This window comes from Cololabis saira, chromosome 13 (assembly GCF_033807715.1).
Source record: "Cololabis saira isolate AMF1-May2022 chromosome 13, fColSai1.1, whole genome shotgun sequence".
Classification (NCBI taxonomy): domain Eukaryota; kingdom Metazoa; phylum Chordata; class Actinopteri; order Beloniformes; family Belonidae; genus Cololabis; species Cololabis saira.
Window position 1 is genome coordinate 12714041 of NC_084599.1, and position 15335 is coordinate 12729375.

Sequence of the window (15335 nt, forward strand, 5' to 3'; positions counted from 1 at the left end):
GGCTCTGAATCTTCCCTCTATCTACCTCTCTCTCCTCGCCGTCGCTCGTTCCCGGCTCAAGCCGAAATTATGGTTGCGCGTTAAATCAACGCAGAGCCTACGCCGTAAGGTTACGGCGTAGGGTACGCGGCGACGCGCACCGTACGGTGTGCGTCGCCGCGTACCCTACGCCGTAGGCTCTGCGCGGAACCATAAATCAGCCTTCACTCTCTGATAAAACCGGCTGGATCGGTGCATCAGCTGCTCTCACCAGAAAATCCAGCCAATTAAGGACCAGGAGGCACGCTGCTCTGCACCTGATTGGCTCGCGATGCCACAAGCATCGCAGTTCAGTCATCTCGGGTGAAATGCCCTAAATCAGCCCCCGCAATTACCGCATGTAAAAACACAAACACATACTTGTGCATATGTGCTGCTTGGTGCAGGGGCGAAAATCCCGTTTCATAGTTGGGGGGGACAATAAACAGTAACATTTTAGAGAATAAATCCAGGGGGGGACAAGGAATAAAAGTTTTAGCCTTCCTTTAATACAGCATTTTGACATTTTCATCTCTATCTCGCAAACAGGCAGAAGACCTTTCTTAGAGTAATACAGAACAATGGTATTAGGTGGAAGGTGGCAATAATACAGCACATCTGACATAATACACTGCAAAAACCCACAATCTTAACAAGAATATTTGTCTTATTTCTAGTTAAAATGAAAAAAAAAATCTCATTACACTTAAAACAAGACTAATCACTGGAATAAAACAACAATTTTCACTTGTTTCAAGTAGATTTTCACTTAAAATAAGTAGAAAAATCTGCCAGTGGAACAAGATTGTTTTGCTTATAAGATAAATCTTGTCGCACTGGCAGATTTTTCTAATTATTTCAAGTGAAAATTTACTTGAAACAGGTGAAAATGGTCAAATAACAAGTTTTTTTTCTGGTGATGACTCTTGTTTTAAGTGTAATGAGATTTTACTGTTTATTATTATTCGGCCACAAATTTTCATTTTGGTGCATCACAACTAAATACTACTGCATTGTTCCAAAATGATTAATTCTGTCTCAAATTATTCTAGGGGGGGACAGCTTTACTAATGGGGGGGACTTGTCCCCCCTGTCCCCCCCGGGGTTTCGCCCCTGGCTTGGTGGCAAAAGCGTTCCTTGATGTAGAATCTGGAGGAAGCACCAGAGTAAGGAAGCATGACCCCAAAAGGATGAAACAAACTTGATTTATTGATACAAATACCTTTTTTTTTTTTTTTTTTAAATAGGAAAGAGATACCACTTTATCATGAAGAGAACCTGCAGCTGCCCAGTGGGCTTCTAAGTGGGTCGTGGCAAAACCCAACATGCATTCATTCTCTCTTTTGTTTTTAACAGGTCCTTCCTTCCTTCTAAAGTTTGCTCTGTAATTTCACTGCTTGCAGCTCAACTAACACTATTAAGTCTGTAAACCAGTATTCAAGCAGGTAATTAACTCCCAGTCTGAGCAAGTGCGCACATCAGATTAAGCTCCTGCAAGAACAGGGCTTTTCTGCACCAAGAATGCTGCTGGGCTGTCCTGCACATTTGTCCCACCGGTACATTTTCACAGAAAAAGGGAGGGTGAAAAGCAGTCAAGTTAACTAGTAGTGCTTGAAATGTTAAAAACCCTCTAGTATTATACCATTTCTGTATGAAAATAATCAAGCAATTTAAAATATTGTTGGCACAAACCATAATTTGATTATAACAAATGACATAAGAATAATATAATGGTCATTAATTCCTCGGTGATGATAAACTAATACTTAAAACATAAGTGGCAAAAAGAAACTCAACAAAATTGTTTGAGCCCTGGGATGTTGGTGACCTGCAAGGATTTAAATCAGGATTTTGATCTTAACATTTCAAACAAGTATTGTTGTTTTTTTTAATCCTCTTTTGTAGATTAATTTGCACGTGTCAGTTGTTCTCTTGCAATGTAATCCCCTGACTGTCAAGATTCAGTTCACGGACAGAGGATCAGATGTTTTCTCTTGAATTCATTGATTCATTAAGCCTCTCAGGTCTAGATGCATGTACACAGACCATAATACTTCCACCTTCCTCCAAATGTAAAACTTTACAGTTTTCTCCATATGTTTAGTCGCTCTTACTGTTGCTGGAATCCAGACTCTAGAGATAGTTTTTGTAACCTAAATGTCAATGATGAGTATTTCTTTCTATGAGGTACATAGGAATCTGTTTCATGAACGTTATTTAAATAAAACCCACTCATATGTAATTATAATCTTACTAACTGAAAACATCCATCTCTAACTTCAGTACTAAATTAATAGTAGGTTAACATGATGACATATTTAAGACAGGACTTTGTTCTGCAAGGGTTGTACAAATACTGCTTTGTTTTCTTTGTGTACTGTGAGAGCATGTAAGAGTGATGTCACTCATAGGTTTCTGAATGATACTTAAACCACTTTTATTACCCGACCTTGGTTGATCCAACCAAACAAGTCTGGCAATCATATTGAATATGCCTAACTGACTTGAGTTCCCTATGCCATTTATTTTTTAAGCTTTGGTAAGCTCATGTTCACCTGTTATGTTAATGTTACCTTACTTACAGTCTGAGTGAATCTATGTCATATATCAGCTGCCGTTTCAGCAGCAACATTTGAAATGAAGATTCGCAGAGGCCAAATGAGGACAGCTGGAGCGCCGGCCGAGCTCAACCAGAGCTACTGAGGCCATCTGTGGCCTGGTCTCTGCCTGGTTAGGTAGCTGAAGCAGAGCAGTAGCTGGACTGAAACCACGGCCGGACCGTTCCAGGCTGGCTATGAAGGAGAAGGTGATGAAGGGGGCATGCTCAGAGCAGAATATCAAAGCAGCTCATCCCTCATCTACAGACCAGCCCATCACCAGCAGCTACACCCAGTACAGCTGCTGGCTACAGTTTATTTTTATTACATTAAAACTTCATTTCTCAGATGTCAGCTTCACTAAAAATGTAAAAAACCAAGTAGCTAAAGTGATGATGGCTAATCATTCAACCATTGACAACAATGCAACTGTCACTCCAAAACACCCCTATGCATAAATCTGTGCCTTTACATCATTTTAGGAGATGTGGTAAATAAAACTTCACCCTCTTACAGTTGTCAAAAAAGCTTTTAGTTTCTCTGCACCCTCTGCGTGGAATACCCTCCAACATGAACTGAAAATGCTTGAACTTGTTTCTTTTGAAGCCTTTCGCTCACTTCTTAAAAACCGACGAGAATCCTTTCGGCAGTGCCTGTGTTTTTAAACTACATGTGACTGTGTTCTTAAATTTTAAATTATTTCTGAAGTTGTTTTTTACATATTATTGAAGTCACCACTATTGCATTTTATTCGCTAACAGTTTCCACTTTCATTTTTAATGTTTATTACGTGATTGCTGTTATTTGTGTGTGGACGTGTGCTGCTGCCTTCCTTGGCCAGGTCACCCTTGGAAAAGAGGTCTTGACCTCAATGGGTTTTATCTGGTTAAATAAAGGTGAAATAAAAAAAATAAAAGTAATTGATGTGAATCTGGCGTAGGACACCAAACCTGTACCAGGCTGCAAATATATTTATTTCAGCTGCAAAGCCAAACATTTTATTATGGTCACTAGGAACTGACTTGGTTTTGGGGCCAGCCCCCAGGGGTCAGTTGAGATAGTGCATATTTCTGTATGACAAGTTTAGCCAGCTGGGTCTGTGAATGACCCTGATACTGAACAATGGGGCATTTTCTCACCTCTGTTCCACTTTGGGAGATATTAGCAAAAGGTGAGACAAAGAAGCGGCGTTACTCCCATCACTTAGATGATGCTGAGATGCAGCCATGCAGTGTGCAATCGCACACTCATGCAACCCCATTTTCACCGTTTGGTCAGTACGATTTTTTTTGGGGGGGGCAAAGTGGTTGCTTAACAGGGACAGGTTTTTTTGCAATGATATATCACCTCTGTATGAAATGAGCTTACAACAGGTTTTATAGATCATTTTCTTCTGTTAAAGAAAAGAAAAATTATTCCAGTTCTATTAAACTTCTTTAAGACTTCAAAAGAAATGCTGATGTTTTTGGGCAGATTTACCAGTTAAATTTTATTGTTCAAATACATTTAGCCACAGCTAAAATTATATGAAGAAAAAGCTTGCGGACAGCAGCAGATACATTCCAAGTCTAAGCAAATACTGAGAAAAGTTGATCCATAATGTAAAAAGGACAAAAGTGTTCCAATTTCAAAAGCCAAAAAGTATAAACTCTAAACTCCACTTTACCACCATAAAACATGTCAGGAAGTGCGTCCTAAAATCATGTCCGAGTAAAGAGCTCTGCTGCCATCTAGTGTCTGTAGAAAACAATTGCAGGCAACTATTATTATTGTTGTATTCTTGCTCTGTCAGGCGACCTTGAGTATCTTGAAAGGCGCCATACAAATAAAATGTATTATTATTATTATTATTATATTTACATCTTATATGGGAAAACGCGTTTTGTTTGTTTGTTTTTGTGTTGCTAAAGGCTGAGGTGAACAAAATATAAAACTAGAATAACAGTGGATTAATCTTGATGCCACACACCTAGGTGAATGCATTATATTATTTTTATTATGATTCACCCAAAAAGGCAGACCAAGTGTTTTTACACTGTGTGTGTGTGTGTGTGTGTGTGTGTGTGAGAGAGAGTGTGTGTGTGTGTGTGTGTTTTTTTACCCACAGTATGTAAAAGTCCCACAACACACATCTTGCTGGACTTCTATAATGCATTAAAACTTTTAACATAGACAAACCAACCATGAGAGTGGGGTTAAAATTAGTTTTATTATTTGATAGAGCAGGAAAAAAAAAGTCCCAAAAAAAAATTGTTTTTCATACATTGTTTTCCATTTGAACTGCACTGCATGTATAGCAGCACGATGACCCCAAACAAGAGGAATGGTGATATTGTTGCCCAGCAGCAGCAGCAGGCAGTAGTCAGGACAGCACAGGGTTATACACTTAGCAGGGCTCATTCCAGATTGCTTATTTTTACTTCCATAAGACATGGGCCGCTACTTTTGCCAGTTAGGAATGTACTGCAGCCTGGAATATTTCCCGATGCGACATCGATACAGAAAAATGAAATTATCAAGCATTTTAATTTAAATTTTTGTATGCTTGCATTTCTTTCAGTAATTTAAATACTGTATGGATGCAGCACCCTGAATGAAACCCTGGTGTGCAGTGACGACACTCCAACACAAAGGGTTATGCTTCAACGTATGCCCATTTACCTAATGCAGTGTGCCGGTGTAATTGAGGCACCTGAGAGAGAGAGATGGGAGGGCAGGACTCGGAGATGACATCACAGATGCACTGACATCTAGAGTGAGGTGATGGGCCGGCAACGTGCCACATGTATGGTCAGCAGTGACATAATGCTATTCCAATGTGAGAATGTTTAACCAAAATAGTAAGATATAAGATATTGGTGGAAAAGGGAAAAAAATTGTGCTAGGGTGGTCAGCCAGATGTCTGGATTTTTTTTTTTTAAAACAACCTACACATTATTTATCAAGCAAATTGAACACTATCGTCACTAATTCAAGATGGACATTTTCCAAAAAGGTCACATAAAACGCAGAAGACTTTGCTGAGGGGTACACCTGATGTAACTGGACCACCCCAGAGACTGGAGTAAAAGACGAAGACAAAAATCGTTAAGTAACTCAAGTCTATGAGCAATGGCGACCTGCTGTTTAACGTGGGACACTTTGTACTGCTGTAGCTTATCCTGTGCTGCTGCAACCTGATAAAAAATGCACTATAGCTCAAGTGAAAGGCAGAGTTAGCTCAACTGAATGACCTGAACGAAATCACACACACCTTAAAGTCAAAGACTAAGGTGTTTTTGTCATTTGTTGCTATAGGGCTTTTGTTTTTTTTTTCTGTTGCATAACTACATTCTGAAAGCTGTCCAGCTTCTCTCAAACCAATTCTAGGTTGTCTGGGAGCCACTTGACACATAAGAGAACAAATCTTAACTTGTTATCCATTCAAACACAGGGCGGGTATAAGCATATGTCTTTACTAACCCTATAAATAAATTCAGACAGTTTTGTCTATAGAAGAAAAAAAAAAATGCACCACAACCTATGACTAAAAGCAAAATGATGTCAAAAATTTGACATTTTGTACACCCACTCAGATCAGCATGAATTCATGTTTATATTCAGAGAGGGTTCAAATAAACTAGAAACCTTCTAGCAGAAGGGACTCCATTTGGGCTCCACTAGTTCTTTGGAAGGTTTATTTTACAGTATTCATTAAGAATAGTCCTCCACACATATGCTCCATCTTTTTTTTTTTTACATAAGTCAGTGAAACCTCAATCTTTATTTTTCCTCTTCATCTTAGCACAAACAAAGTATTTAAAAGTAGGCCACAACATGGAACCCAGCAGATGTAAAACCACCTCAACAGTAACATTAGCCTGTAAATTCAGACCTCGACAAGAGGCCACTTCCAAAGTGTCAGGGAGCACAATATTCCAAACACAGTTTATGACTTACATACGAAAAGACAAAATCTTAGCATTCAGCCATACAAAATAAAAAAAGAAAAAAAAAATCCAACACACATCATCTTCTCTACTACACACGCTGTAGAGGTTGGAGAGAAGAGGCAGTCTGTGTGCAGATAAAGATCCTTTTTTGTTATTATTTTTTACAGTCCTTTTATAATCTTATTCATTTTTGCAAAGCTGAAGCAGTTATTTTATGGATGGTCCTCAAAGCTCAACAATCCCTGTGATGAGGTCCTCGGTTTAGTTCAGTTCAGTTAAGCCGCCACACAGGCTTGAGTCTGACTGGCTCAGACTGGAGAGGGCAGGACGTAAGGCGAAGATCTTATTGGATACAATAGTGATTATTACTTAGCCCTGCCTAATCCAGAGGCAGGGGAACTCAAGCATTTTTGTGGCAACTTCCTCTTGGTGCAAATGGGAGGTTTGAGCAATAAACGGAGGAAAGAGAGGCAACATCGCTGGAGAAGCTAGTGAATCTGAACTCACCCATGTTAAACTCCAATCCTCACAAAAAGGTACCCAAAATCTATAAAGGAAAAAGGTAGCATAAGAAGGTGGCAAAGAGGAGCAAGACCACCTCTAGCCAACAAGAAGAAAATGCTTATTCTCCACAGCGGCCGTGAGGGCCAAAGGCAGAGTCCATAGAAAACGTTAGAATGATAATGACAATGGTTGTTATTGATATTAAGCTAATAGTAATTGTGTCAGTAGGGAAAAAGATTGCATTATTTCCATGTGTTTGCAGCCTGGGAGATCGAACGGGAGGGAATCATGTCCAGCAGATATTCCCGCTGACGCTCAACAGCAGAGGAGGTCTTGTGAGCAGACAAGCTGGGGTTCACATAGGCCATGGTCACACCTGTCAGGAGCCAAACACAGAGGGCATCAATATACTTGGCACTGGTATCATCATTAAGCAGATATACCCTAAAGCCACACAAGGAAAAGCTACAATAATAAATAAATTCACCATAGTAAAAGCTGCACTTCTATAGATTTTAGGTCTAAGTTTGCACACTAAAATAAAAAAAAAATTACAATTCTAAAAGTAAATTCAGAGAAAAGATAAAATGAAGATCAACTGTACAGAAGAGTAATCCAAACAAAGGAGGACAAAGTAGAAAAATTAAGTGCATTTACTGCCTCAGCTATTATCATGCATCAATACCTGCATTTCCGCTGCCCTGCTTCCTCCAGGCCACCATGTTTCCCTGGTTGCTGCTGCCGGCGCTGACCTTTCCCCCCTGGTGCAATGAGCGGGCTGCACCATGCTTATCCGGCCTACTGCTCAGCGCAGCTGCTGTCACTGCATTCTGCAGCTGAGAGGATGTGAAAGAGTGTGCCACACCACGGGAGCTCACTGCAGACTGGATGCTGTGTGACAGCTGACTCTGTACAGAGAGGGAAGATCAGTGAGTGCTGGGGCAAAACTTTCTCGAACATCACTGCAATCAAATGGCCTCCTCACCTGCTTGATGGCAGAGTGGTGTGCGCCCACAGATCTGTGGTGCATAGGAGCCCGGACTTGCTTGTAATGCTGAGACACCAGCATCTCACTCTTGGACAATGACGGAGAGGACGAAGAAATGGCTTTGGAGCCAGGGGAGGCCGAGGAGGAAGAGGAGGCGGCCTGTTGGAGGATACGCTGCTCGATCTCCTGCTCCTGCTGGAGGGCCTTAACGAAGGCTGCCTTCAGGCGGTTGGTGTGCTCTGCCTTCAGGGCCTTCTTCTGATTGGACGACATGCATTGGTCACAGAGGATGGTCCCAGCCTTCTCCTTTCTCCAGCGGGAGGTGAAGTCTGTCTTGCATTGGGCACAGGAATATGGCTCTTTGGAAATGGAGCTGGCCAATCCAGCAGCTGGGCCCAGATTACCTACATGGCAGATAATATTCATTTACACAAAAGTTTTAAACACTACACTTTGCAGTTAGCTTAACCAGCATACTGCAAATTCCCAACTAATCACTGATGTGCACACGTTTACTCACCCCTGCCATGCATCTCCAAAAGTTTTTGCACCACCTCCTCCAAACCCAACAAGTAGATGAACTCATTATTAGCGGCAGAAGGCAGGAAGTTAAACTCAGGCGCGGGAGGTTTGGGTGGAGGAATCTCCAGCAGTGTCTTCTCCAGCTGTTTACGCAGCGCCAGTTTAGCAGCTGCCTGCCTGCTGGCTGGAGAGTCGTTGATACTAGAGTTGGGGGAAGCTGAAGAGCTTTTTAGGCTTGTTGGAGAAGCCTGAACAACAACACACAGAAAAGGGAAAATGTAGAATTAAAAGCTATGTAGATCCGTTTTATTTTGTTTTCTTTTTAATGCTTTCACTGATTTTTTATTTTTTTTTATAAATGAGATTCTTGTAAATAATGAACATGACGACTTGTACATACTCTGCTCACCTGAGGGATGTTGACCATGACATTGCTGTTGGCTACGTTAGCCACCCGGATCAGGCCCTGCTGAATGATCCTCTGGCCCTGGCCCTGGACGTTGGGCACAGAGGCCCTGGGAGCGAGTAAGAGTGGGGGAGGGCCCGACCCGCTGTGCTGGTGCTGTTGCTGGCGCAGACTGGCTATCTGTTGGGGAGTCACTGCAATAGGCTGGTGGATGCACAAAGGAAGGAAGAGTTCAATAAGCAGCATTTAAAAACGAGTACCATGTCAAACGTAATAGTCCCACACTAACCTGGGCGCCTCTGACCAGAGGTGGCATGATGATCTGAGAGTTGTGTTTGGATGGAACATGTTGTCCTCCCCTCACTAAGGGAGGGGGGATCACTGTTCCTGAGCTACGGCCAGTCACCTGTAAACACAACATGAACAGCCGGTTTAAATGACAGAACAGTTTAAAAAAAAAAAAAAAAAAAAAACCTGTATATCTGACAGAATCCACCTTGATATTAGTGTAACATCTCACAAAATGTCTTACAACAATAATCTTTAGATTAATTCATCTATTTTTTAAGACAAGGAAAGGAATGAAAGGGGCTACCTGAAGGGTTCCTTTACTTGATGTCAAGCTCCCTCTCACCAAAGGAGGAGGAGTAGCTACAGAGCCAGTTGACTGGACACAAAGAGAAAAGGTGTCATCACATTAAGAATCATTGCAGTGGTAAATGGTTTTTAAATATTTTATTCTTGATAATGTATGTGTGTGTGTGTGTGTGTGTGTGTGTGTGTGTGTGTGTGTGTGTGTGTGTGTGTGTGTGTGTGTGTGTGTGTGTGTGTGTGTGTGTGTGGAGTTGGTTTGGTTTGGTTTGCCAGCACTCAACATTTTCTTTCACTTTTACCTTCGATACAGTGCTCTCCTTCTGGATCTGGCTCTGTCGTAGTTTCTTCAGGAGAACCAGTTTGGCTTCTTGGAGTCTAAGCTCCTCCTTCAGCTGTTTGATGATGCGCTCCCTTTCTTCAGGTGAACTTTTCTGCATGTACAAGAAGGATCAGGTCAACCCGACTCAGTAAAGAAAAAATTAAAGCATTTTCACAGAGCAGGATGAATTCAAACCAATGCTTTCATCGCCAATATCAACTATCAAAAAAGAATGATGTAGAGGTTGCATGCTTTCCATCTGGTATTTTCAGTGTTTTCAGACAGCACAGTGTACATCTGTTTAAAATGTTGAACTTATTTTTTCTTACCATGAGTTTTTCTGTGTCAGTCTTTGTAAAACAGTGGCCATTCATGAGAGGACTGGATGGCTCATTGTCCGATAGCACAATCACATCATCTGGCGAAGGTGGCTGCTGCTGCTCCTTCTTAATTTCACTGAGGAGAGAAATAATAATAATAATAACAATAACAATAATAATAATAATAATAATCTCAGCTCACACAGAATTCAAATTCTATTTCGCGCCACCTACAAATATTTTTGTAGTGTACTTGTAACAACAACAACAACACGTGCAGCTTTATTGTTCATCCAGCAGATGGGGGTATGTAATCATGATTGCGCCGTCCCTGCTGAGGTGTGAACATGTGCTGGGACACACAAGAACAACCAAAAGATCAGTAACAGGATAATGGCGGCATAGGAAGGCCGGTACAACCATGATCTCAACATACCTCCTGATGCCAACAGAAAAACCTCTTGCGAATAAAATTCAAAAATGAACTACTCTGCAATTGTTTTATTGAAGACAAAAAGGCTGGAGAGCTTTAATAAACTAAAGAGGCTTTCCATGGTGACCAAAGAGAACAAAAGGTGATTAGAGGCGAGCTACATGCTCATTAATCCAGAGAGGAGGAAGCTAAAGAAATGGGAGTGAGAGTAATGTCACAACACATGGATCATGTGGAAAGACTGCATCAGTCACTGTTGCAGTGGGGGGACCTGCAAGGATTTAGTCTGAGTGGTAATGAAAAAAGTATAGCATCAGGTGAGCTGAAGTGCAATTTCACAGTTTGAGAGGGTAGATGTTTGTGTAGAGTTATGCATGTGCTTATGCAGCCAAGTTATATAATTGTTCAGCCTCTGATGAGCGAAGGCTTCAGGGCTTTGAGATCAGACCCAGTTTACCACCAAGACAGGGCCTCACCCCTCCCCTACCTCCATGGCAAGGCCTATGGCCTAGCTGGATCAGCACAGCCTGGGCCTCGACTCTCCCCTCCCTCCCAGCTGCTAATATCAGAGTCACAAGCGGAGCGGAGCGGAGGTCCGCTGGAGACACTGGGGAGGTGACAGTGAGGGGGAGGGGAATAAATGGCCAGGAGCCAACCTATTGTGTATACTCACTCTCACTCAGTCACCACTTCACACAACCCTCCCCCATCCTTGCTTGTTCATCTTTTATACTCCAACTCACTGACTCAGTTCATTTTTTCTTCATTTTGTGCTCTCCTGTCTCCAGAGCTACTTCTTTGCTATCCTCTTTCTCCTCAACAGCGCCCCTCGAGAGAAAGCCAGCTTAGTTCATTAAGGTCAACTCTGACAACACCATTTCGTACACAACAATTTCAGATTGAGCAAACGCAACAAAAACTTGAATTTGCATTTATCATCATAAGTTTTCCTCATCTGTTGCCAAAATCTCAATGAAAACCTTGTTAATGCATTTCACCGCTTGTTACAGTAAAATACTTCCCTATTTTGTTTCAATTAAATGGAGAAATATCCTGGCCCACTCACAATACTGCTATTCTGAGAATGATTGCACTCCTTAAGCCAAGCAAAAGCCAGGAAGGGAAATGTTTCCCCTATGTGTACAAAAACTTGAGTGAGAGGGGCATGCTGTGATGATACAGAGGACACGAGGGCATTGTCCATCTCACCAAAGCATAACCCAGCACCTTGACTGACTTGGCCTTGCTACTGACATGACAGTGACGAGCTTACGCGTTGCTACCCACCACTGAGAGCGGCTTACACAAGCATCACCACACACACCAGCTTGGTTATGTAAGGTCCAGTGTTTCTGCATGCCTCGGCTTCCCCAATCATGGCTTCACACTGACCCACTATGGGATTGCTGAATCAGTCATTATGAGGTACAGTGGGATCCTCCGTTCAGTGGAGTGCCAGCTTCAGCTTCACAAGACTCTTTAAGGTCATGGAAACAGCAAGGCCATGAACACGCAATGGACCTAAATATTGTTACCCCCAAATATTGACATATTGTTGACAGTTAGGTATACACAGGGTCAAACAGTATACGAAATACTTTCACAGAGAAGTGGGTGTCTCAGTAACCACTACTGGGCTCGAGTTCAGCTTAGTCTGGGATACATAAAATGTGTCCTACATTTATGTCAGCCATAATTTTACACAGTTACCCGTTACAGACAATGGCCTTCATATATAACAATAAAAAAATAAATGAAAAAAAAAAAAAAATCCCTTGGCAATGAGGAAGCACTAACACATTCTGAGGTTTGGACCGAGGCCAAAGGTGACACGTGTGTAATTATGATGGCCCACAGCCTACACGCTTTAAGCTGAATCACCCCTCTGTTCCACCAACTGCTATCACACCAGTGTGTGTTTTTAATCGCTCTTTCAAACGCACATCACATGACATCAGGCATTTCTGCTTGTGGTCATGTGACACACCCACCACCCCTCCTGGCCCCTCCTTCCTCCAACTGCTCCTTCCAACGTGGAAACCATAGCAACGGCCAGTTGGAACCAGTTTGTGACACATAGCCTTCATTTTGTGAGAAGTGTGAGGCAGAGTTCAGGTGCTGCTGTGGGAGAAAATGGAGCCCAGGCCTTGGGAGCCTCAAAGTTTTCATAATGGGGGCAGCCTGTCGGCACCCACACAGTGTCTTCCTGTATGACTCCTGTCAGACCATTTAGCAGCACAAATTTGGAGAGAAACCTGACACTCCAATAGACACAACTATACACAAAACTACCCACTGTGCATGCATGAAGTCCAAGGCCTTCAGTACCATAAATAAAGTATTGTATTTTTAAATAACACAAGAGGCAGATCTTTACTCTGCCACAGATAACTGATTTTGTATCTTTGTGAATTAACATGATCAGCATAACAACAAGACTGACTGAGAAACATACTCTTTGCTTCTTATAGACGCCAATACAACTTAGTTTGTAACAACCCACACGCTGGAAGTTCTTGTGAAGGGTTTATGTTAAGACAAATATGTATAACTAGATCAAAACAAGTGCAGGAAATGGCTAAGGGGTGTCGGACTCCAGTCCTCGAGGGCCGGTGTCCCTGCAGGTTTTAGATGTTTCCCTGCTTCATTGCACCATGATACAAGTGACTGTGTCATCAACAGAACTATCCAGACTTTGATGACAAGCTGGTGACAATGATTAATTAGAATCAGGTGTGTTAAAGCAGTGAAACATCTAAAACATGCAGGACACCGACCCTTCTGGGATTCAGTTTGACACCTAACAAAAAAGAGCTTATTTTCTGAGTTTAACACACAGACACTATTGTATGTTCTTCAGGGGCCAACAAACTGTACATGTTGACATACAAGCATTATAAATGTACAAAAACAGCTCAAGTCCAAACCAAAACAGTTTCTGTTTCTCACCTTTTAGATGTGCTCATGTCGACAGGTTCATCTCCAGTTTGCACCTCCAGCTTGATGGTAGCCTTCACTTCACCAGCTTTTAGGATGTTTGCTGCTACCTTAGCAGCCTGCTCACTCTTCAACCTGACGCCCTCAGCTCCAGGTCCCTCCTGGTCCAACGGGGCCCCGGCTGTATCACTTGTCTCAAGCTTAACCCGTTTGTTGTCCATGTCCTCCGGGGAACTGTCAGGAGATTCATTGTCCCTCTCCAGAGCCCGCTTCTGGCTGCGCGTTTGACGCACTGCCTCCTCTGACATGGCTGCTCTCACCCTGGAGATGGAGAACAAACTCTTAGAAAAATAATAATAATCTAAATGCATGTACTCGACAAAGAAACAAGCAAACAAGGTTTGACTGCAAAATAACAAAGCTTTCAAGAGTTGAGAGCTGGGTAGAGGTTATCTCAACACAGTTAATTCATCCTTCAACAACACATACAATAACATGTTACATGAAATGTGGTGTTATACATCCTTAGTGCGAAGCACAGATTCAGGTGAGGATTTTACAAAACATGAGGAAATACAGGAGACAATACATGTCCAGCTACAAAGAAGGAGTCCTTGGGCAAGGATATTTTTTTGTTGTTTTTTTTTTTTCCCCATTGAAGAACGTTTGTGCAATGAGTGAACTCTCTAGATGTTTTGATTTGATGAAGCACAAATACTTAATAAATAAATATACAAAACACTCCATATGATGAGACTGAACACATTAAAGATATACCAGCTTAGCGAGGATTATGTTGATAGTAACAATGAGCTGATTTTACAAAAACAATGATTTCTTTATTTATTATTGAGTAATCTTATTGAGTAATGTCAAAACTACTGCTCTCCTCTCTACCACAAAGTTATATGAGCAGGCAGTTTGTACATCCTAGTTTGGCATTGGATGTTGTTGTCCATGTTGGGATTTAGTGCTATACATTTTTTCCCCTAGATTCTGGCAATAAGGGTTTTATATACAAGAGTCACTTTTAAAAACAAAAGAATTTTATTTTAAACTTGTTAACATTTAATAATTTTGACCGACTCAGCTATTAACTAAAAAACCTGCAGCAGATCTATATTTATATGTGGACAACCATGGATATGCTGTGCCACTGCCTGAACCCCAAAAAGCTCAGCCAAGGCTCACTAAAATAACGGCAGAGTATGAGAGATGCATTTATTGCTCTGAGAAAAACCTGTCATCTACATGAAAAAGTAGTGCAGAACACTGTGCAACATTCATCCAACAACAACAATATAGGCCATGTACTCATGATGGAACATTTAAATACACACCTGAATTGATATTTGATGTAAAAATATATCACCTTTATAAACAGTTTTTCTAAGGGTGAGTACATCATCACAGCTCATGACCGCATCGTCAAAAATTTATGAGAGGCAAATTACTGTCCTGAAAAACCAGTTCCAACTGGCCTGAGATGGAGAGAAGGGGAAGGTTTAACCCGTGGAGAAAGAGTGGCAAGAAGGGAGGGAGAGGGAACACGTCAAAAGCACAAACCACACATGAAACAAGGCAGGAGTGGAAAAAAAGAAAAAAAAGTTGTCTTTAGACATTCCAAAACACAGCTAGCAAACACAACTCACTGACATGACTTACTTCTGTAGCACTCAACACAACATAAAGTAATATCCAGTTACTGTTCAAAAAAAGCCTTTCAGCATTGTTGGTCTTAGTAAACATCTGGAAATGTTTTGTC

General features: G+C 41.6%; 1 protein-coding gene across 2 annotated transcripts in view; it reads right to left on the minus strand.

The window, feature by feature from the left end:
* Positions 1-4788: 4788 nt before the first annotated feature.
* Positions 4789-15335, minus strand: part of gatad2ab (GATA zinc finger domain containing 2Ab) — a 29777-nt gene continuing 19230 nt past the window's right edge. Inside the window, exons 2-11 of one of the 2 annotated variants that reach the window (XM_061737738.1) lie at positions 13583-13891; positions 10210-10336; positions 9861-9992; positions 9563-9634; positions 9257-9373; positions 8962-9171; positions 8560-8809; positions 8037-8443; positions 7737-7959; positions 4789-7427 (exon numbers count right to left, since the gene is read on the minus strand). In XM_061737738.1, the coding sequence (XP_061593722.1) occupies positions 7294-7427; positions 7737-7959; positions 8037-8443; positions 8560-8809; positions 8962-9171; positions 9257-9373; positions 9563-9634; positions 9861-9992; positions 10210-10336; positions 13583-13878 (1968 nt within the window). In that variant the 5' untranslated portion in view covers positions 13879-13891 and the 3' untranslated portion in view covers positions 4789-7293. The remainder of the gene's footprint in view (positions 7428-7736; positions 7960-8036; positions 8444-8559; positions 8810-8961; positions 9172-9256; positions 9374-9562; positions 9635-9860; positions 9993-10209; positions 10337-13582; positions 13892-15335) is intronic. The other variant, XM_061737739.1, reaches the window with a different exon arrangement.